This window comes from Elaeis guineensis, chromosome 10 (assembly GCF_000442705.2).
Source record: "Elaeis guineensis isolate ETL-2024a chromosome 10, EG11, whole genome shotgun sequence".
In the NCBI taxonomy this organism is placed as follows: domain Eukaryota; kingdom Viridiplantae; phylum Streptophyta; class Magnoliopsida; order Arecales; family Arecaceae; genus Elaeis; species Elaeis guineensis.
In genome coordinates, this window is record NC_026002.2 from 40138708 (window position 1) to 40161666 (window position 22959).

The 22959-nt window shown below is 38.3% G+C and overlaps 1 protein-coding gene across 3 annotated transcripts; it reads left to right on the plus strand.

Moving 5' to 3' along the window:
- The first annotated feature begins 515 nt into the window (after positions 1–515).
- On the plus strand, positions 516–22678 carry LOC105052297 (B3 domain-containing protein Os07g0679700). 3 transcript variants are annotated; one of them, XM_019853394.3, is made up of 13 exons: positions 516–1044; positions 7872–7953; positions 8067–8168; positions 9189–9958; positions 10120–10216; positions 10772–10946; positions 13563–13639; positions 13888–14040; positions 14121–14309; positions 15317–15366; positions 16706–16819; positions 18273–18340; positions 21686–22678. In XM_019853394.3, exons 1-13 carry the CDS (start codon positions 923–925, stop codon positions 22420–22422), a joined length of 2736 nt encoding a protein of 911 aa, XP_019708953.1. In that variant the 5' UTR covers positions 516–922; the 3' UTR covers positions 22423–22678. The 3 variants fall into 3 exon arrangements, with proteins under 3 accessions (XP_019708953.1, XP_010931366.1, XP_010931367.1); XM_010933064.3 differs by having other exon boundaries at positions 517–1044; positions 13888–13968; positions 14076–14309; XM_010933065.4 differs by having other exon boundaries at positions 517–1044; positions 13888–13968.
- Positions 22679–22959: the final 281 nt, after the last annotated feature.

Consider the following 22959-nt stretch of genomic DNA (forward strand, 5'->3'; position numbering starts at 1 on the left):
CTACCACAATCTAATTTTTTTATATAAAAAAAAAAGGATAGCTAACATCTCATAATCTTTTATCAAAATAATACCAAATATATTTATAAAAAATAATTTATATATTGATTTAATTCATATCAAGTTAACAAAAAAAAATGCAATATTAACTGTCACATAGCTTTCTCTCTAAGTGCAGATTGATTAGTCATCCAAGTTAACTTTCTTTTTACTCTTTTACGCAACTTAAGTTGGCATCTGCGGAATGGCCTAACTATAAATGCAGATTACCTAGTTAAGACAGACCTGGTGCTTGCTGAATAATTAAACCACCTCCAGGGTAACTAATTAAGTTGGTGCATGTCGTACTCTTTTCATTTTACTCTCACCGGTAGGACCAGAAATTATTTGCGTGACCGACAGGCGCTACAATGCTGTATTAACTATAATATTTAATCATTGCTTCTTGTTAGTTTTTTTTTAAAAAAAAAATATATTAGCTCCTCTCTCTCTCTCTCTCCGAGTGCTACCGTGTTGGGTGGAGAGGGTCGAGTGAGCTATCGCTCCTGTCGTCTGTCTGCTGTGCGTGCATTTAAATTTTTCACGGTGTCCTCTCTTTTCCCCTTATATATATCGTGGGCGCCTCCCTCTTCTCCTAACGCACGCGACCGCTCGCTTTCTCCTTTCCCTCGTCGTCGTCTCCTCTCCGCCCGCCGGAATCCTCTCGCACCCCGATCTCGGCGTTTCCTCCGCCGAATACATCTCTCTTGCCGCCCTCCATGGCTTCTTCTCTTCGAAGACTCTCTCGAACGAGGAGAGGAGTCTCAGGTTTCTAGTGAGAAGGAGGAGGAAGAGGAGGTGGTTCTTCCTATCTTGTTCGAAGTTCGTTCTTTTTGGGTTTTTGTTCGAATTTTATTAACAAAGAGGGTTTCAAGGGTTTGGGATGGGGTCGAAGCGCTGTAGGAACGCTAGGTGTGGCGCGACTGAGCCGGGCGGCGAGGGGGAGTGGAGGAAGGGGTGGGGGCTGAAATCGGGCGGATTCGCCACTCTCTGCGACAAGTGCGGGTATTCATATATCGTTTTCTTGGATTCTTTGTGCTTACTTCGCGTGTCTTGTTTGATTTTAGTCCTTGCTGTCTGTTTTGATCATTCTAGGCATCGTTCTTGATGCTGTTGAGGTGTTCTTTTTGGTAGTAGAATTCGGTTTTTTTCGGTCGTTGCTATGTTGTTATGGAGATCATGGACAGGTTTCTTGTTCGCATGAAATCTTGCCTTTGTGATGCTCTGTTCGTGCTTTTGAGTTGCTGATTTTTCCCTTTTTCTTAGAAAGAAAATGGTTTTTACTTTCTGTTCCGTTTTGTTTAGGCACATTTAGTTGACAAAGTTCTTAAAGACTATATTTTAATGTCAATCTACTTTAATATTTTACTTGCATGGATTTCTAACTTCATATAATTTTAGTTTTGGTGCAGTATTAGCGGGTCTTCTTTCTTTTGCTGTTTAATGATACATTCATCACTTAGATTTACACGTGACTTTTTATGGATATATTAATCTTTTGATTCTTATTTGTACGGGTTTCATTTGTTGAAATATGTGATGAAACCATTGATTTTAAAGAAAAAACATCGTGATTTTGTTCTGTAATTGGACTGGGTTCTTTTAGAAGTGGTTTGTGTTAAATTGATTTTATGATAATCGAAAGTGATGAAATATATTATATGATTCTCTTAAATGAAATATGCGATATGATAAAGTTTAGCATAACAGATGTTAACGTTTTATTAAGGATACTGTTGTTGATGCTTGCTGTGGTGAACTGACCACTTTCTGCAAGTGAAATGGTAAGGAGAATCTAAAGGAGGTCATGCCAAATAAAAGATTTCCTTGTCAAAAACAATAAGAAAGTTTTGTTAACTCCTTCTAAAGCATAGACGTATTCTCATAATTTGGATCTTCAACTTTCACTAGAAGTACTCTTCAGAAAAAAACTTTCACCAGAAGTTTAAGAGCTCCTTCTCTCCTCCTTTGAAGTGCCATACTTGTCCAAAAATATTGTTCACAAGTCAGTTCGGATTAGAAGAATTGTTATTTCATGACTCTGCTATAACCAAGAAAAAAAAATAAAACAAGGAAAGGACATATACACAATTATTCGCAATCTTGTTTCCCATTGAAGTAACAATGCTTCAGATGTGTCTTGTCTAAACTAATTTTCCATTGCTGTGCACTTTTATACTACTTAGAGAAAATATGGGATTCATCAGGGTAGCTCCCTGCATATTGTAGTCTTTTATCGTTTACATTACTTTTCTGTTCTCTTTTTTCAACATATTAATCATTTTTCTGTGTTGAAGGAAGTGAATATATTTTTTTATATTTCTTTCAGCCTCTCAAAGGGCCTTTATAGGCTATTGGATATAATGTACTTGCATACATTATTAGGTACAATGTATTTGAACACATACTAAATATGATGAGGCTACTAGATACAATGTACTTGGACACATTACTAGATACAATGTACTTGGACATATACCAAATATGGTGAGGCTAATTCTAATACTCCCCCTCAAGCTGAAGTATATACATCAACTAAGCCCAGCTTGGAACATATAGTAGAAAACCTAGTAGAGTTGAGAGCTTTGATAAAGATGTCTGTGAGCTGATCTGTTGAACTTGTGAAGGGTATCATAATCTTGCCATTCAAAACAGCTTCTCGAATAAAATAACAGTCCACCTCTATATGCTTAGTCCGGTCATGAAAGACTGGATTACTAACAATATAAATCGCTGCTTGATTGTCACAATGCATAACCATAGGCTTTGTATAGACAATCCCCAAATCCTCCATAAAGGACTTAAGCCACATCATTTCACAGGTAGTATGGGTCATTGCTCTGTACTCTACCTTTGCACTGGATCTGGCTACCACATTTTGCTTCTTGCTTCTTCATGTGACTAAGTTTCATCCAATATAAGTACAATAGCCAGAGGTCGAGGGTCGATCATTCACAGACCCTACATAATTTGCATCAGAGTAGGTCTTAATGTTAAGATATCTAGATTTCTTGAAAAATAGTTCTTTTTCTGGAGAGCCTTTTATATAATGAAAAATTCTGAAGGCTGCCTCCCAATGTCCTTTTTTTGGCTTGTGCATATACTGGCTAATCAGTCCAACTGTAAAAGAAATATTTGGTCGTGTAACGGTGAGGTATATCAATTTTCCAACCAATCGATGGTACTGAGTTGGATCTGGAAAATTCTCATCATTTTCAGAGGGATTGTTGTGACTGGTAACCATAGGAGTGCTGACAGACTTATAGCCAAGAAGTTTGGTTTCTGCTAACAAATCAAGCGTATACTTTCTTGAGAAAGACTAACCCCATCAGTATAGTAAGCAATCTCAAGACCTAAGAAGTACCTTGGCCTGCCAAGATCCTTAATAATAAAATGAGATTGAATATGTTGTTTAACTTTAGCTATGCCCTCGGTATCATCACCAGTGAGGAGGATATCATCCACATAAACTACAAGTACAACAATTCTTCGTGAACTTTTTCGGACAAAGATTGAGTGATCAAGTTGTGAGCATCAGAGCCCTGCACTGGCAACAACCTATGTGAACTTGTCAAACCAAGCACGAGGGCTTTGCTTCAGCCCATAGATGGTCTTTTTGAGCTTGCATAGCTGATTATCCCCTTGAGCAACATATCCAGGTGGTTGCTCCATATAGACATCCTCAAGAAGATCACTATAAAGAAATGCATTCTTGATATCCATTTGAAAAATAGGCCAATCTTGATTAACAGCAACAGAGAATACAATCCAAACAGAATTCATCCGGGCCACAGAAGAAAAAATTTCATAATAATCAATCCCGTAAGTTTGAGTAAATCCCTTGGCAATCAAGCGAGCTTTGTATCTGTCAATAGATCCATACGGTAGGTATTTAATGGTAAACACCCATTTGCATGCAGTAGGCTGAACACCCACAGGAGGGGGCACAAGCTCCCAAGTACCACGATTGGTAAGAACATTCATCTCTTCATCCATAGTGGCTTTCTAAGTTGGATCAGGTAGTGCTTCCAAATAAGTCTTGAGAATAGACACTGAGGATATAGACAAGGCAAAATGCCGAAAAGAAGGGCTGAAATGGTCTAGGAAGACATAATTAGCAATAGAGTGCATGGTACATGTACGTCTGCACTTGCGTAGAGCAATAGGAAGATCAAAATTAGATATCTCAGGGTCCGGACTCGGAGCTGGAGAAGGCAGATTGGATTGAACATGAGTTGTAGGTTTTTGACGGCACCGATAAACCTGCAAAACAGGAGGAGCTGTTGGGAGTGTCTCTAAGGGCTGCTCAAGATCCGAGGAAGGGACAACTTGTAGTGATGGAGCTAGTGTAGGTAGAGGAGGTCCAAACAAGGGTACCAATGGAGCCTCGGAAGGAGAAAAGAATGAGACAGACTCAAAGAAAGTAACATTAGCAGAAACAAAATGACGTCGGACAATTGGATCATAACACCTATACCCCTTTTGTGTGCGGGAGTGACCTAAGAAAACACACTTAACAGATTGAGAGGATAGTTTGTCAATTCCAGGGCCGAGCAAATGAACGAAGCAGACACAGCCAAACATCCAAGGATTTAGTGAGAATAGAGACTTATTCGGGTAAAGACAACAGAAAGTGTTTGACTAGCAAGAACAGAAGATGGAAGACGATTAACAAGATAGCAAGCAATAAGAATAGCATCCTCTCAATATTTTTTAGGCACATGCATCTGAAACATCAAAGTGCGGGCCATATTCAGGAGGGTATGATTCTTACGTTCAGCAATCTCATTCTGTTGAGAAGTATATGCACAGGATATTTGATAAATAATACCATTAGAAGTACATAATTTTTTAAATAAAGAGCTTGCAAATTCTAAGGCATTATCCGTGCGAAGAGTCTTAATGGACATAGAAAATTGAGTTTTTATTTTCATATAGAATTCTTTAAATACACTAAAGACATTAGATCAACTCCGAAAAAGATATACCCAAGTGATCCGAGAACTATCATCAATGAAGATAATAAAGTAGCGAAACTCAAAATGGGATGACATAGGACTCGGACCCTAGATGTTCGAATGAATAATCTCAAAAGAAGTATTACTCCGACTATTGACACTAGAAGGAAAAAATATACGATGGTGCTTGCCAAACTCATGAGCAGCACATGGCAAAAAGGACAAAGTAGAAGGAACAGACACAAATTTACTCAATGATGAGATACCAGGATGGCCGAGTCTGCAATGCCAAAGAGAGATCCAAATCCTAAGGAGCAGCAGGAGAAGCAGCAACAGCGGTAGTAGGTTTCGCATCCAGATAGTAGAGACCCTGCAACTCATGTCCGCCACCAATCTGCTTCCTAATCCGGAGATCCTGAAAGATATAGTAGGAAGGAAAAAAGTAACTGAACAGTCCAAAGAGCGGGTGAGGTGGCTTATGGATAGGAGACTAACAAAAAAATTAGGAACGTAGAGAACTTTGTCAAGAGGTAAAGAAGAGGAGGTAACCATTGACCCCTCTCCTAGAACATGAGAAAAGGAGCCATCAGAAATAGATACAGGAGGATGAGTAGAAGAAATGGATAAAGTAAAAAACAAAGACCGGTTACCTATCATATGGGTGGAGGCACCAGAGTCTAGAAGTCAGGACTTACCATGGGCAGCAGCCGACGCAGACCCAGAAGATGGAGATGCAAGGAATGAAGAGGCATGTGGCTGCAATAATCTATCATACTCCGCCTAAGTAAGTGTAATAACATCACTCGTGGTCTTAGAAATAGGGACAGCACTAATTGGAGCAACAATAGCTAGTTTAGCGGTCTTTGGTTTACCAAACTTCTGCCAGCACCACTCAGAAGGATGGCTAGTGCGAGTGTAGTAAATATACGAAGGAAAATTGCGACCACGGCCCCGACCACAGCCTCAGCCACATCCTCCAGAAGCAGCATGAGCAGACTGATCAACAGGTGTAGAAGAAAATTCAGATGCAGCCATGGTGGTAGATACTCAGAGCATACGAGCAAGGGCACTAGTCAATGATGGGACAGTAGAGTCAGACAAGAGAGACTGCCGAACATGATTGAGACTGTCATCCAATCCGGAGAGAAATTTGGCTACAAGGAATTCCTTATGTTGTTGCTTCAAGATTGTCACATCAGTAGTAATGGGATGATAAACAGGTAGTTCATCCCATTTATCTTTAAGTGCAGCAAAGTAGTCATTGATAGAGCGTCTATCTTGATGAAGATTAAAGATCTGCTCATATAGGGCATAAACACGGCTAATATTCTTCTCGTGCCTATATATCTCCTTGAGAGTATCTCACATATCTTTTGCAGTAGATAGAAACATAATATTAGCACTTACCGAGGATTTACAGCTATTCAAAAGCCAAGTGATAACTGCGTAGTCATCGTCCTGCCACTTATCCACAGTTTTAGTTGCTGTCTCGCCATCAGAAGACTTGGAGGAAGAGGAGGCATGAGGAGGGGCGTCGGTAAGATGTTTCAACTTGTGTTGAGAACCAACAAAGAAGCGGAAGGCCTAAGCCCAGAGGACATAATTAGCACTATTCAACTTGATCGTGGTACCTAAAGGAATGGACTTCAGGACTTCCGAAGACGATGCCATATAGATCCGAGGATAATAGTGGCAGCACACAAGGAGAGGAGTCCTGATCACAGCATAGATAAGAGGAGGACCAGGGAACTACACCATGATCAGAGTCAAAACAGTAGAGCAAACCCGGAGGCTGCGGGAAGGAGAGGAAGATGGCTAGGGTTTTGCTCTGATACCATGTTAAAGGAAGAGAATATATTTTTTTTATATTTCTTTCAGCTTCTCAAAGGGCCTTTATAGGCTATTGAATACAATGTACTTGGACACATTACTAGATACAGGTACTTGGACACATACTAAATATGGTGAGACTACTAGATACAATGTATTTAGACACATTACTAGATACAATGTACTTGGACACATACCAAATATGATGAGGCTAATTCTAACATCCTGAAAGCTGCTTCCACAAAGCCAAATCCATTATCACATGCCCAGCTATTTGAGGCAGACAAGTTGTCTGTCAAGCTAAGTATTTTTCTTTTAATGTTCTGGTAACCTGTGGAAAGACATTATGTCTATTGATGTTACTTATAGCTAAAGGTATAAGCCAAAGCTTAAAATTTCTGGGTTCAGTTATTGGTGTATTGGGAAGTAAATCTGAGGTGTTTTATTAAGGCATATAGGGTTAAATGATTCTCAACTTCTGAAGTGAGATTGGGTTCATGACCTTAAATGATGGTGAGTGTGAGAGGGGCCGAAAAGTTGAAACTTGAAAGAGTCACATAATACAGTTTAAAAGCATGCACTCAGATTTTTATCATTAAGAAAATGGTCATTTTCATTGTGAGGGAACTCATTTAAGATACCTGGAGTGTATTACAAGCTACAACTTTAAAATGTGGCATTTTGCTTGAGATGCGTCATTTAATATTTTCAGGGATGAAATTTGGAACGGGAAATTATCAGTTGAGCTTTATGCAGTTGATAATAGAAGAAAATATAAATCTAGGTCATTGTGGCATCTAATTTGTGACGATTGATTATTGAATGAGACACCTTGTCATTCTATTCTCAAATATCTGATTAGGCTGTTAAAACATAGTTAAATCAGATAGTAGATTTGCTGTTGATGCAATGATTATTATATGACTGTTTTTCTTTTTAAAGTAGGTCAATTACATTGTCATGCTGTAGCTCTTGCTTGCAGCTACCATTCTGGCACGCTGCTAGTCTGCTCTGTTCTTAAGATTTTATTGTCCCTTAATCTAGGAGGGCATACGAACAACTAGTTTTCTGCGACAAGTTTCACTTAAATGAAACTGGTTGGAGGAACTGCAGATTCTGTAGCAAGGTAAGATGGCTGCATTTTTTTTTTTTTCATTTTTATGGTTAAACATGTTATCTTCAGCTTTTGCCTTCTTGCTGTCTGGTAGTTATATTGAAAGTTGAAACTGGTATATGCAGCCGCTGCATTGTGGATGTATTGCTTCAAAGTCATCATTTGATCTACTTGACAATGGGGGAGTACAGTGTATTAGCTGCATGAAGAATTCTAAATGTGAATCTGTAAGATCATTTGTCTTTGTATTTATTGTAGACTCGCATATATGAGTTGGGTTACTCTTTCGGTGTTTGTGCTACATTCCTCTTTTGAGTTTTGGCATGTGGGACCATGTATGAATTAACCTAAGCTAACCATGCTTGATGCAGAGACTGCCATGCTCCATTGTTCACCACCACCACTACCATCAGATCGTTGGATCTTATTCATGTTGGCCTTTAGAATCCCAGGCGGACGCTATTGGGGAATTGAGACAATAAATAGAATGATATTTATGACTATAAAAATGGTATAATATTCTCCATTAAAAAATAAATGTGCACCGCAATGCTATCATGTTACTGTTTGACCATATATTATTATCAGATCAACAGTTTAATAAGTGGGTCAAACATACTATACCTTATTATCAGATCAACAGTTTAACAAGTGGGTCAGACATACAATGTCTAATCTATTAGATGTGTTTCACAGTTTCAAACTTTGTCATGTACGATCCACCTATGTTTGTACCTTACCATCTAATGGTTGATGATCTAGTCTAGCCCACTATGATCTAATGGTCATGACCATTAGTTTGAGGGCTTATCCATTGTCACACTTAACATTCAACTATCGGAAAATTATTTATGTTGGTAAATGGACTTGGTTCTATTCATTACTCATTCAACATATCCAGTCTACTTATCATAGGAACATTTGATTTGGTAAGGTCAACTTGATGCATCCTGTTATGTAAGAGGGAGGGAGTACAAATTCAATGCTTCCTACCATTCAATATCTGGTGAATAATTGAAGACATTTGGTTTTAATTTCCAACTTTTGTACTTTGTTCTATTATCATAATTTGGGCAATTTCAATGTTATGCTACATTCACCTTTTCATATATATCTTTTTTTTTTATTGAGAAGAATTTTCATATTTATCATTAATTATTTGATCATGTTTATGAACTACAAGTGTTGGAATACATAAATATTTTTATCTCCAAATCAGTTATTCCAACTTATTGAAAATTTACCAGGCACAAGTTCCTTGTGAAGTTATCCAAGAGCTTTTGCCTCAACCTCCTCAGCTTGTTCTTGCTCCATCTTCTGTGAGCCCTATGGATGAAAAGGAGGGGAATGATTTTGTTGCTAGGTTAACAATTAATGCTGGTGAACTGCAGCATACTTCTGCTACTGGTGAAAGGGATAATTGTAAGGGCAGTGACATTCAATTGGGAAGTAGCACTGAGGGTGATGGACACAGCATTTTGGTCTTAGCCCAAAGAGAGAGCATAAATGGATCATTTGGGCGCATACAACGGGAACAAGTTGCTCTTCATCTTGGAGAGAAGGGAAGTACATGTTTCACAAATAAAAAAGACGGTCCTATAGGGTCTTCTCTGGTTATAAATAAAGGTGACAGAAATGATACTGTATCAGATAAAATTATATATGAGTCACTAGCCCATGCATGCCTGAGCATAAGCTTAGGGACTTCAAACTCTGGCGACATGACCGCTTGTCTTAATTCAAAAAATCCACAGATTACATTTCCACTGTCTAATACACTTAATGGAGGAAGGCAGCAGAATAAAGTACTATCTGCCTTTCAACAAGTGCAAAGGTCCCACCATCTTCTGCCTATGCCATTGAGGACAAGCAGTGGTGCTGATTCAGAAGCATCAAAAGAAATGCTTTCATGTATGAGTGTTGCAAGGCCACCTGCTGAAGGAAGGATCCGGAATCAATTGCTTCCACGTTATTGGCCAAGGATCACTGACCAAGAACTACGTCAAATATCTGGAGAGTATCCACAACTTTTTTTCTTTAAGTCGGAACCAAAATATCTTTCTGCTTGCTGGTGGATTGGTTCGATATTGGAAGCTGCCCGTACGATGGTCCTTGTTATTTTGCACTTTTTTTCTGCTGCCTTTTCTATTATTTCATTCCTTAACTTCACAACCTAAGTTCAAACTCTACGATTGTGCCATTATTCGAGAAGGTCCTAAGTGCCAGTGATGCAGGTCGGATTGGTCGCTTAGTCCTGCCTAAAGCATGTGCAGAAGTAAGCTCTCCAAGTTTGCTCGAAACTGTTTATGTGGCTTTCCAGTACATCAGAAGAAGATATTGATATTAAAAATTAGTTCAGATTTGTATACTTGATAATAAGCTCAGCCTTTTTTTCCCCTGTGATTGATTTGCCTTCTGCTTTATGAGATGTGCGAACGTGCATTAGAGGTAGTAGCTTTCCTGGCTAGTCAATGCATTTAATACTGTTTCATGGAATTGTCATCGGCCATCATATCAAAAGAGCAGAGTCATTGGGTTGGTTGATCTATTGCTGTGAAAGCATGCAGAACTATGATTTATCGATAACCTCTTGCTTGCTCTAAATGAGACCATCTTGCATACAAGATGTACCAAATGATGGTTAAGTATATGCATCCTTTCATTCTAAAAAATTGAAATTTCTCTGTTCTCACTTGCATACTTAATGCCAATGCCTTCACTAGCTATTTATGTTCTAGTTTTATGCTTGGAATGCTATATCTAAATTCTCCTTTTCTTCAAAAGTTTCTTTATTTAGGTTTATATCATTGTGTATGAGCATTTTATGCAGGCATATTTTCCTCCTATTTCTCAACCAGAAGGTCTTCCTCTAAAGATTCAAGATGTGAAAGGAAAAAACTGGGTTTTTCAATTCAGATTTTGGCCAAATAACAATAGCAGAATGTATGTCTTAGAAGGTGTCACTCCATGCATACAGTCAATGCAATTACAAGCTGGTGACACAGGTAGAATATGTAGTTGCATTTGATGACATCATGTTTATTTCATCACCAGTTTATGCATGTGCTGTCAGCTCATCTTTTACTAAAATTATTGCGACAAGCAAGAGCAAAAAAGTCAGACTGGAAAATTGAAAAGACTTTGCACATATAATCTCATGCATGAAGGGAAACATCATATGTATCTTTTGACTCCCTTATCTCAAGTTCAACTTTATGAAGCAAGATATCTTCAGAGAAAAGTGTCTTGCAGACTTGAATTTCAGGAAAATATGGTTATAGTGCCACACATGATCAACTCATTCAGTTTAAAGCAATAAAGAAGCTTTGCATATAATCTCTTATTTGGATTAGAAAAAACAGAGAATTTCTTTACTTCACTCTCGAAATTTTACCTTTGCAGAGCACAATTTCATTTGGTGTGACATGATTGAGATTCTATTTAAGACTTCATACATATTCCTTTATATTTATAAGTACCTCATACATATATTTCATCTTGCTAAGTCAGTCAAACATACTCTTTTTATTTTTTGTGAATCTAAGTGCTTGAAGCATTTTTTTTCAGTATCTGTTTGTGTTTATAATATTGTTTTTCATATGATTTATTTTCCAACAAAGTTGGTAGAAGATGTGGGGAAACTTCAGTATTCTACCTTTCTCTCTTCTCATGGAGATTCAAACATGGGTCGTAACAAGAGATGATAAAATGTATTATGTTTTGGTATTCTGTATGAAAGATGACCATGGAGTAGTTGTTCCATCTTCCTTGTTGATCCATGATGAGGTTCTGCGGGCTAGAATTGGTTCTTGGCTAGGTGCTTATGCATATGTGCCAAAGGATGCATTAATATCAAGTTCCAGCTATCTTTTTCCTTCAGAGTTTCCATCTCAATAGAGCAAAGGCTTTGGAAGGACTCTCGAAAACTTGGCTACCTTTCCTTATGTTAAGTGCTTCCAATATGTGAAAGTGGTAATACTATCCAAGGCAATTGGAGGTATACTCTTGTAATGATTAAGAATTTAAAAAAAAATTACACTGGATTTTAGGGCTACAAATGATCTGAGCCTAACTTCATGACTTTTGGGGTTGGCATGTTAAATATGAAGCTCAGCTTGGGCTTTACGTGAACTCATCAATACCGATGTCCAAGCTCAGCTCCTGAGACACTTGAATGTGCTAGCTAGTGAGCTGAGGCCACGCTTATGTCTTTGTTGCGAGCTAGCTACTTTTCAAGCGCAGATGATGTATTAGCCAAGCCTTAAAACATGACTTGTTCTCAACTTATTTTCTAAGAACATGCTTAAATGAACCTGGCTATCAAGCTAGGGTAAAATTGTTCACAAATGTCTCAATTCGTTTACAGTTCTAACATGCTGGACCAAGTCTGACTGAACTGTCCAGCCTTATAGCCTGGTGCTCTGATGGCAAGGACACTACCTATGAACTGTCCGACTTGGACAACTATACAAAGAAATTAGAAATGGAATCAAATGATGTGGACAGTTTACACGAGCTGCTTGGATCATATACCATAGGTTGGTTCTGCCTTCCTTAAAAGAACACTTTTGAAGCTTCAAGTATCATGTCACTAAGGCATCAGTTACAATGAAAAACAACATCTCCATCTTGCTTGAGCTTTAAAGTACTTCTTACATCATATGATTCACTTAAATGGTCCAATATTTTGACTGGTTTCTATGGCATCACCTTTTGGGTTCAATACTCAATTTGCTTTTATTAAAATGACCATGAGTGATTCTTAGCAATTTCTTCATGCTTTTGTTTCACATAACTCTAGCTGCACACACAATTGCGGTGTAGTTATGCTGCCATAGGTTCGTTGAAGATGTGCTTTCCAAATATATCATTGATATCCATAGGTTATTGCAAGGAAGCATTCACATGAGGATTTTTTTTTCAATGTTTTGATTTTGTGAATTGACAAATGAAGTAAACACATTTTGGAGAGTATTATAGCAACATTTCAGGGGTATGTCAAGGTTTTGCTAGTTCCTATTTCAACATCCAAAATTGATTAACAAAACATTGTCCGCTTGTTTGTCATTTCTCAATTTTATTTATTCTGATGATATGACTCTATATGCTCCATTTTATTTGTAGATTATTCTATTTATTGGCTGCATATAGTGGTCCTAACAATAACATGGGGAGAAGATAAACAAAACTGCAATAGTTCTATGTCATGCACCATTGTTTTATAGTCTATTTTGTACAAGTGAAGTTTTGATAAATTATATCTCCTAACAGCTAATTTTCTTTCATATAGTTTTGTCCTGTCAGATGCTGACCTGTATTTTTTTTTTTAACACCCTGGACATGCACATTCTTTTCAGCAAGAGATGGTATTTGAAGTGGAAAGTATATTGCTTTAAGTATATGTTACTCATAACTATTTGACCAGCTCATATATGCTGCATGAGATTTAGCATCAATATGGAGTATTTTCTCATTGAGCTCATCTGAAGATCCTGTGTTAAATAAATGAGGTTCTCTTGCACATAATCCTTCTTGACCTTTTGCTAAATCTAATATTTGATTTATTCTGTGATATCCAGGCATATAACTTTCTTGCTTCTTCTATTCCTCATGTTTAACAGTAATTTTCAGCCGAATAGATCCTGAAGGAAAACTTGTAATGGGATTTCGAAAGGCCACAAATTCTGTTTCCTTGCAGGTAAGATGCTTCCTGGGAATTATTATTTTTTCTTCTTGATCATGATACCGCATGATGCAGGCTTCATGTCTAAGAATATGCATTGCTTTTCCATTAATGTAATCTAGCCTTTTCTCTGTCTCTTGAGTCTGTCATGCAGTTTGCAAACTATTTTATTTCTTATTTGGGAGGGTAACACTGTGTGGAAATAGCATAAAAAAATTGTTAGTGGAACTTTGATTTTGGATTCCTATTAATGATTGAAGCAGGATTCACAAATTTCTGCCTTTGCTAGTGGTGCCATCAGCAATGAAGCTTTCTTTTCAGGAGTTATTGAGAACCTGCCTATAGTAAGTGGTTACTCTGAACTCCAGTTAATGAAGGGAACTGCAGATCCAAACTTCAGCACTTCATATTATCATGTAATTCAACTTACTAGTATGTTAGCTGATATAAGACAGATAAGCCTGGAGGCCAATCAAATGATGGATTGCCTTTACAGCCTTTATTAGCTCTTGAGAAGAAAAGAAGCCGGAATATTGGACCCAAAAGCAAGAGGCTCCTTATGGACAATGAAGATGCTTTGGAGCTGAAACTTACATGGGAGGAGGCCCAAGATTTGCTACGTCCGCCTCCGAGTGTCAAGCCTAGCATTGTTATGATTGAGGATCATGAATTTGAAGAATATGAAGTAAGTTATAGTTTTTAAACATCAGTTTGTTAGTTATCCAGCTCTCTGGTGCATTTGTTCGCAATGTAATTCTGGCCATGCACATTTGTTATGTCATGCTTTCTAGCTCCCTGTGGTGCTGTTTATACATGGCATTTTTACAAAGATGAATTTGCTCTCTCTCTCTCTCTCTCTCTCTCTCGTCCATTTCCTTTGCTACCAACCTATGAATTGAATCAGCTATATTTGTTTGGATCTAAATAGTCTGACTAAATTAATTATGCAAAAGATTCCATTTCCTATTTTCATGTTTTTGCATAACGAGATGACCTTTAATTTGCTAGATTTCCTTTTGTTTATTTTCTTTTCCTTTTTTGTTTTTGTTTTTGTCTATTTTCCCAAATCAAGTCAGCATTTTACTTTCCACAAGTTTTGTTAGAACAGTAAATTTTCCTAGAAATTCATTTATGGGAGCTTTGATTAGATATCATAGACTTTTTCATTCAAAAGCAGAGATTGGTCAACTTTTGATTGATTTACTTCAGACGCCAGTTATTTTGTTGGCTAGATAATGATAGGTGGTTCATATTGGATACGCTAAGAGGTATCATTTTCTCCATCTTGAGATTAGGATTTGACATTGCTATATTATTTGGCTACTGGTAACTGTAATGTAAGCATATTTTCATTTTATTGCTAATAAGCAAAGTATTTTAAAGCATTAATTAAAATTTGAGGAGCATAAGTTGGAAAGAATGCCTCTTTTGGGAAGATTTTAGCAAATCATACCAAATGAAAATGCATGACAAATCATCTAAAACTAGAAGCTCCATCATAAATTATGTACTACTAGATTTGGTTTAATGTTGTGCGTGATCAGAGTTGTGGGTTATCAAATTCAGGTTATGCATTATTTGTTTTTAGCTGATAAGATTTGGATATTACGCCTCCAGATTTATCTAGTCTTTCTGGCTACTTTTACATATGACTAATTTTTGTCTCTGATCTGTTCTATTGCTGTCATTCAGGATCCCCCAGTTTTTGGAAAGAGAACTATTTTCACAGCCCGGGCATCTGGGTAATGATGTTTTCAGGCAGCAACGGCTTATTCACTTGAATGTGTTTGTACATATGTATTTATGAAATAGAAAAATAAACTGAATAGTCCCTTTTTTAATGGACAAATAAACAGGGTAGTTACGATAATGCTACCATGATTAACGATCATAAAATTACACTTAATTATACAGTTCTGCAGAATTAGCTGCAAGTTTGTCTTCTCATTGCTCATGTTACAAATATTAGTTGCCATTTGATGAGGTTATTAGCACACAGGATATCCTTCCATTTTGCATCGCGTAATTCTTAAATTAACCAAAACATGGAAGCACAAGTTTGCAAGTTGTGTTCTCATGTAGAAGTGTGAGTAACACAGACAGTCCAAAGGCATAAGTTCCTTTGTGATGAAGAATCCATTTATCAGTATGATCTAAATATTTGAGTATTTCATACAATTGCAATCCTCTTTCTGAGCTAGCTCTAGATCCTCTTAAATGGTTTCTGTTCTCGAATTTTAAAACTTAAAAAATGGCATATCAAATACAAAATGCCATTGCTCTTGTCCTTTCTAGCTGATTGCACTACCATATATGTGCATGTATGTATGTATTAATATATGTATTTACTATTATGCTATCTAATTAAGATAAACAATGACTTGGTACAAGTAAGGAGCTTATATGTCAAGCTTGAAGTTGTAAGCAATTTTCTAGATTTTTCATTTCGATTTTCTTTCCCTCTCTTTTCTTTATTCCTTTCCATCATTCCTTAAGTCCCATAGGTTTGTTGATCCTGTAGAATCTGACTGAATAAAGCAAAAAAAAATAAAAAAGAAAGCCTTGACCTCCCTCCCATATATTTCATCCATAATATTTTTGCCCTGGTGGGTCTTTCTCATTTAATAAATGTCTGGAACCTTGGGTTACTAATTGGTGGAATACCGGGAAATCCAAAATTCAGTAATAACAGGAATTATAAGTGAAAACCAGCTTTTAACTTTTAAGGACATCTAGTAGAATCTAGGTTGAAATCAGCTTAGCTTTGCCAATGCGCCAAATGTGCACCAGCATATGCTTTGTTAGTTATTGCAACACATATTTGCATACATACTTTCATAGGTGTGTATGCACTTGCATGCATACACTACTTATGACCTTAAGATTGCCATGTAAGCTACTTGGTTGTACCTTATCTATCAAGATCTGGTTAAGATAATATTTAGTGGTATAAAATGTAAATCTAGGTGATATTGCTTTCCAATTCTTCTCAGCTCAGTTGGTTGTAACTTGATGAAACCCGGCTTTCAGAATGAAGAAACTCTTCTTCCTGGATCTTACATTTGATTATTATAATTTCAGGGGACAAGATCAATGGGTTCAATGTGATGACTGTTTCAAATGGCGTAGGTTGCCTGTGGATGTTCTTCTTCCCTCAAAGTGGATGTGTACTGACAACAAATGGGATCCAAAAAGGTCAGCATGAAATATTTCTGCCGACAAAGTTATCTTTATTCCAAATCCTGGTCTAGCCCATTCCTTACTAGCACACAATCACTTTGGAAAGGGAGTGACCTTAGCATGGATGGATGGAGGGAGGAAGGAAGAGAGGATGTAGGCATTATCACAAGCTAGGGCTGTCAAATGAACAGGCTGTTTGTGAGCAACTTGTGTTTGGCTTGAAATTTAGCCCAAAATGAGCTGGCTCCGTTAGGAAATGGACTGAATACTACCTATAATTTTGATCTCAACATGTAAACAAAGCTGAACATATGCTAGCTGTAGGTCGCTCGTGTTTGGCTCGATACAGATTGAAGAAACAAATAAATAAAAGTTAATTTATTATATATCTTTTTGAAAATCATTATATAAATTAGTTCTGAAATAGCGTAAAAATATTGAATAAGAAAGTCATCAGTGTGACCTTTTGGGAGAATTATGTTGTTTTATCATTTAAAATATAACTCTTATATTTTGCAACCACCTCAGCCTTAAAATTTAGAATTGATGGTTATGATGGAGCTGGGGAGTTAAGATCTCTAGCACTAACCCTAACCTAAAATTGTGGACCCTTGGGCAAATTACCCCCCATTTGTTCTCCATTCTTCCCTCAATGTCCTCTCCCCTTCATTCCTCTCTGTTTCTCAAATTTTATTGGAGGAAACTCCTTGATTCATGTCAGTATTTTCCAAATCCACTGCCTTCTAATGCCTGATTTGATGTGTGACTGATTTTGATCATCCCTGGCCCATCCTTGTTTGCAGTATCTTATCTTCTCCATCTTGAGCTTTTCCATTTTTCTCGATGCGTCATTTCTAACATTGCAGTTAACCAACATTGGCATCACCAAATCTGTCTGAATCAGTGAATTCACCTTTTTTGGCCACTCACTCACCCCAAGAATGCTCCTTTGCCTCCTTCTCTCTCTCCCCCCCTCTGTGCATGCATGCGTGCGTGTCTGAGAGCCTGGCATGTCCAATCGAGCGAGAGCTCGAGCTCAGCCTCTATGGCTCATTTCAAGCTTGAGCTGTCCTGTTTGATGAACAAGTGGAGCTTAAGCCTGCTCTAGCTGCCACGGGATGTGTACTGTTAAAAAGACATGTTTATGTATTATCCTCCATTTTAATAATAAAATTGGTATCCTAGCCTTAGAATTAATTTTCCTGCTAAGAGGTTGAAGATGCTTGATTTTAATTGTCACACTATTTTTTTTGATGCGTGTTTTTTTTTTTTTTTTAAAAATCTTCTGCCTTTTCTTATTTGATGGTCACGTAGTTTATTCTATTTTTTAACACCATTTATAAATCCTTCCCATTCTCCTGATAAAGTGGGAAGTACTTAAATATAACTAGGAATTTAGTCAATTATCTCTTCTTCAAATTTACACTGATCTCAGTTTTCTTTACCATTTTTTCCTGTATTTCTGCAGATCTTCATGTTCAGTGCCAAATGAAATATGCCCAACTGAGATGCAAAATCTTCTCCAGCAGAATGCAGGTGCGTGATATCTTTGGGAACAATCAACAGAACTAGTTGCCTAAGATGGAAATTAGCACACCAACTCAATTTAAAGTCAACACAACTGTGCTAATGTTTAATGAATTTTTAATGAACTTCTAGTGCATGCTAGTGCTAGGGACTAATTGGCTCTTTCTATTATGTAGACCACTCGATTAACATGGAGCTGTTGTATTGCATCATGGTGTTATATTTTAAGAAGCTCTTTAACTCCAGCAACAATAAAAATTTGTTCCAATTAGAGCATGAAGAAAATGATTCAATATGATATTGGTTTAATTAAATGCCTAACAATAACATATTCTTGCTAATTAACTGCATGACTAATGTACAGTTTAATGGCAAGAATAAGTGTGGTCAATATTTGTGCTAGAAACCTCGGTATTTTGTTATCAAAACACAACTAGAACCAAAATCATGATAGGAAACTTGTCCTAACTGTTTGCAAGAAAAGAGTTTTTAAAATCATTACAACCTTATCAAGAGGGCTGGACTATTATCCATGGACTGTACCAGATCCTCCTAAGGCCCGACCGGACCTATATGCCTGTGGGTGAAATATGGGCCTAAAGATGAATGTATGAATTTTTTCATGACCAGGTAATGTCTACGAAAAATTTAACCTACTTGGATCCAACCAAGCGTGGTCATATATTATGTTAGGATGTTGAGTTATCCAGTCTTGATGTTTACTTGGTATATAATGTATTAGTTTTACTTTTGGTATCCCTCACATTTCTTATGAAACTTATTAATTATAAATGAGGCTAAGTTATCAGTGATTATTTTGAGGGCACAAAGGGAATTGGATTTTCCAGATAATAGTACCTACTTGATGCCAAGGTGCAGCCTCATCCAACCCAAACCTGGACCTGAGTCATACCTGATTCAACATGAACCTAGTCCTTAACCAACCCAGTCTCCAATCATCCTACCCAATATGGACCAGACCCAATTCATGGATGTGCAGAGTTAGGGATTCCAATCAGCGCTGAATTCAATCTTGCATAGGTAGGAAACAATTTTGTGACTGTTCTATGAAGAAATGACAAACTTATCTCCCATTGAAGTAAAACTAACTAATGCATAGGTAGAATCATCATTTCCTAGCAGGATTGAGTTTCACACCTGATGTAACTTGTGTGTTATGCATGTGTGTATGGTTTTCAGAACCGTCCTGAATTGTGCGGTTCGGGGTGTGCCGAATCGGACCGGCAGGGAACTAGGATGGTTTCGGCAGGAAAAACGGCATACGCCGGTGCCGAGAAAGAAAGAGAGAAAAACAGAGGAAGAGAGAGAGAGAGGAGGAGAGGGAGAGGCCGTTGGAGGCCGGCGGTGGACGTCTATGGCCGTCGAAGGGCCGTGGAAGTCTTCGCAGCTTGGTTCGCTTGATAGAACTGCCACAACGAGCGAGAAAAACAGAAGGGGGTCCATCGAAAACGGGAGGATGGGATGGCAGAGGGGCCGTCAGAGGTCTCCGAGTGGCTTTTACGGCCATCGGGCGGTGGAAGTGGTGCGGGTGGAGTCGCGGTCGTGGAATAGGGGTGATTGCCTCTGTTCACGCGTCGGTCCTTTTTTAAAAAGAAAAATGAATAGTGAAGCCGGCACTTGGTTTGTCGGCTTCACTTTTTAAGGATTTTTTAAAAAAAATTTAAAATAGTGAAGTTTGTCGGTTTCACTTTTTAAGAATTTTTTTAAAAAAATTTAAAATAGTGAAGTTGGTAATCGGTTTGCTGGCTTCACTATTTCAATATTTTTTAAAAAAAAACTTAGAAACAGTGAAGCCGGCAGACCTATTGCCGGCTTCACTGTTGTCGGACTTTTTTTAAAAAGGCTCTTGAAACAGAGGGCTTACAAAAGGCTCTTATTTCACGGCTGCGGAGCCGAAGGTGGCGTTTACGCCACTCGATGGCCACAGCAGCTAGCCGGAGGCCCTCTGACGGTCTTTCCGCAAGATCTCCCTCGGTCTGGTTCTTCCACCCCACTCTTTCTCTCTTTTCCTGCGGACGATGCACAGCCGCGGTGGCCATTGCTACCCTCCGAGGCTTGCACAGCCCTCAGGTGGTCACGGGCGGCGTCTCTGCCGCCTCAACCTCCTTCCCTCCCCTCCTTTCTCTCTTTTCCTTTCTTTCTCTCGTTTCCTTCTCTCCGGTTCGTCCCTTCTTTCGTTGGTTCACGTTGGTTTAGTCTAGTATGTGGCCGTGCCGAACCGTGCCGTCAGTCGGCTAGAACGGCCACCGATACTGATAATCAAAACCTTGTATGTGTGTGCATTATGTGCTTGCATGCATGTGCGCCTGTGTGTGCGTGCATGCTGGTGCATGTGTGTGTGGGCATATGTATATAATAGGGGTGGCAATGGATTGGGTCAAATACAAGGAAGGTCAGAAAACTCTTGTTTATACCCAATCTATTTATAGTTGGGTTGAGAAGCACAAACCCACATCCAAGTATCCAACCTGCCAACCTGTATGCCTTTATTTGTCAACCATATATCTTAAACAATGAAAAAAAAAAGCACCAAGAGGAGGAGACATGTAATTGGATATTTAAATAAAGTAAGAGTGAGGAGAGGAAATTAAAGAGGAGAAAATATAATAAATGTCAAACACCTTCTGTTTATTATTTGTTTTAATAATAAATAATGAATTGCACTACCTTCTTGATCACTTGACCAAAATTTTGACCAGTCCATATTTTTCTACACTACTACCACTAACCTTGGGGCATAGGATTGGGTTTAAGTGCTTCTCCAACCCATTGTGTTCAGGGATGAAACCTATACCCAACCCATTTACACTGGGTTGATCTTGGTCAACCTGGCACTGTTGATTTTAGTTCAGTTCAGGCTGGTTGGCTGGATTAGAAATTGCCACATCTAATATATATGTATAACCATCAATCTTTTTCCCAACTAGTTATAATTTAGGGGCACCTTCAATTATTCCAACCTTTTCCATATCTCTCCGCACTACTTCCATACATGTCATTTTATGTTCTTCTCCTAAATTCTTTGACAAATTAGAGTTTTCCTTCTTATTTTATGATCTCCTCAATTTTTTGTTGTATGTGTCCTTACCATTATAATCAGTTCTCCATAATGTTGTCCTTAACCGGTGCAAGTCTTACAGCTTCACTAATGTACTCATTCCTCATGTTACTGTTCCTATTTTTACCATACATCTGTCTCAGTATCAGATTTGCTTCTCTAAAATCACATGCCATTTATATCCTTATTTTTTTTTTGGTTCTGGTTGGCTATGTCAATTATGTTTTCACATATAATGGCATGAATCCTTCATGTCTTCTCGAAATTCTTTTCAGAGATGAGAAGACAGAGGATTGCTGTAAGTTCAAAACACAGTCCTCCGGATCTTGAGGCATCTACTTCTGAAACCCTGGGTATTGGTGCAGCCCCTCCAGATAATAGGAACCAAGCAAGAACCCTGGCTGCAACCACCACCAAGCACCCCCGGCACCGTCCTGGCTGTACGTGTATCGTGTGCATCCAGCCACCCAGTGGCAAGGGTCCCAAGCACAAACCCACATGCATGTGCAATGTTTGTATGACTGTCAAGCGCCGCTTTGCTACACTTATGATGCGAAAGAAGAAACGCCAGTCTGAGCAAGAAGAAGCTGAGTCCCACAAGAGACTCTTATGGAGCAGCACTGAAGAAACTGAAGCACATAGCTCTTTTAAGTATGTTCCTTTTCAGGAGAATGCTGAGAAGCCTGAAATGAGCAAGGGATACTTGGACCTGAATTGCCACCCAGGGCATGAGGACCATTCTCAATCTCCTCCGGCCCGTGTCAGCATGATGAGCCTTCTTCAGGAGGCCAGCCGTCCTCTGGATGCATATCTGAAGGAGAATGGGCTTGCAAGCTTAGCATGCGAACAACAAGCGAGCTCAAACCTCCAAATATTGCCGCAGGTCTCTGGAGAGAGGGAGGGTAGGACCCCTGATGAGAGCCGCCACTCTTCACCATGTCAGGAGCGGGGGAGTGTCAATGCCGATGAAGGCGATCACAAACCTGAGCAAGTCCAGAATGATGCTGCTTGAAATTTTGCTTCTTTCTTTATAATGTTTAGCGACCACCATATGAGCCAAATTAGAGTGTAAAATGGGTTTTGGCATGTACTATGTTGGTTTTTTTTGAAGCAGAACACCCCCCTTTCTTGCTGCATGCATTGGTAGATTAAGTTTGGCTAAGGAGAATCTCCCAAAGTTGGGAAGTGGAACCATCTACTGTAGCTCGGAAATGCTGCACTTGCAAGCATAATATTATCCTCCAAATATCTTTTGCTTCTTTTTTTAATTGACATGAATATTCTATGAACTAACAGGTGTAAGGACCCAGGATATTATTCAAAAAGGCTTATACTTGGTATAGAACTGATATATACTCAATTTAAATCTGGTCAAATCAAATCTAACCACACTAAGATCGGTTCATAGTTAATTTTAAAAAAAATCCATACTATAATATCTTTTGGATGTACATGGATCGTAAGTCAAATTCTTTTTGATTTCATTGTTTAGGATCTTATCCAAAAGAATTAATCATTGGTCTATTATAAGGTCAAAAATTACATTTGG

What these genes read in the sequence shown, in the direction of transcription:
- LOC105052297 (XM_019853394.3), top strand. Translation starts at nt 923, where the DNA reads ATGGGGTCGAAGCGCTGTAGGAACGCTAGGTGTGGCGCGACTGAGCCG. An exon ending in CTACGTCAAATATCTGGAGA is followed by an intron (nt 9,959 to 10,119) that starts GTATCCACAACT and finishes TCACAACCTAAG; the next exon opens with TTCAAACTCTACGATTGTGC. An exon ending in TCTTCTCCAGCAGAATGCAG is followed by an intron (nt 18,341 to 21,685) that starts GTGCGTGATATC and finishes AATTCTTTTCAG; the next exon opens with AGATGAGAAGACAGAGGATT.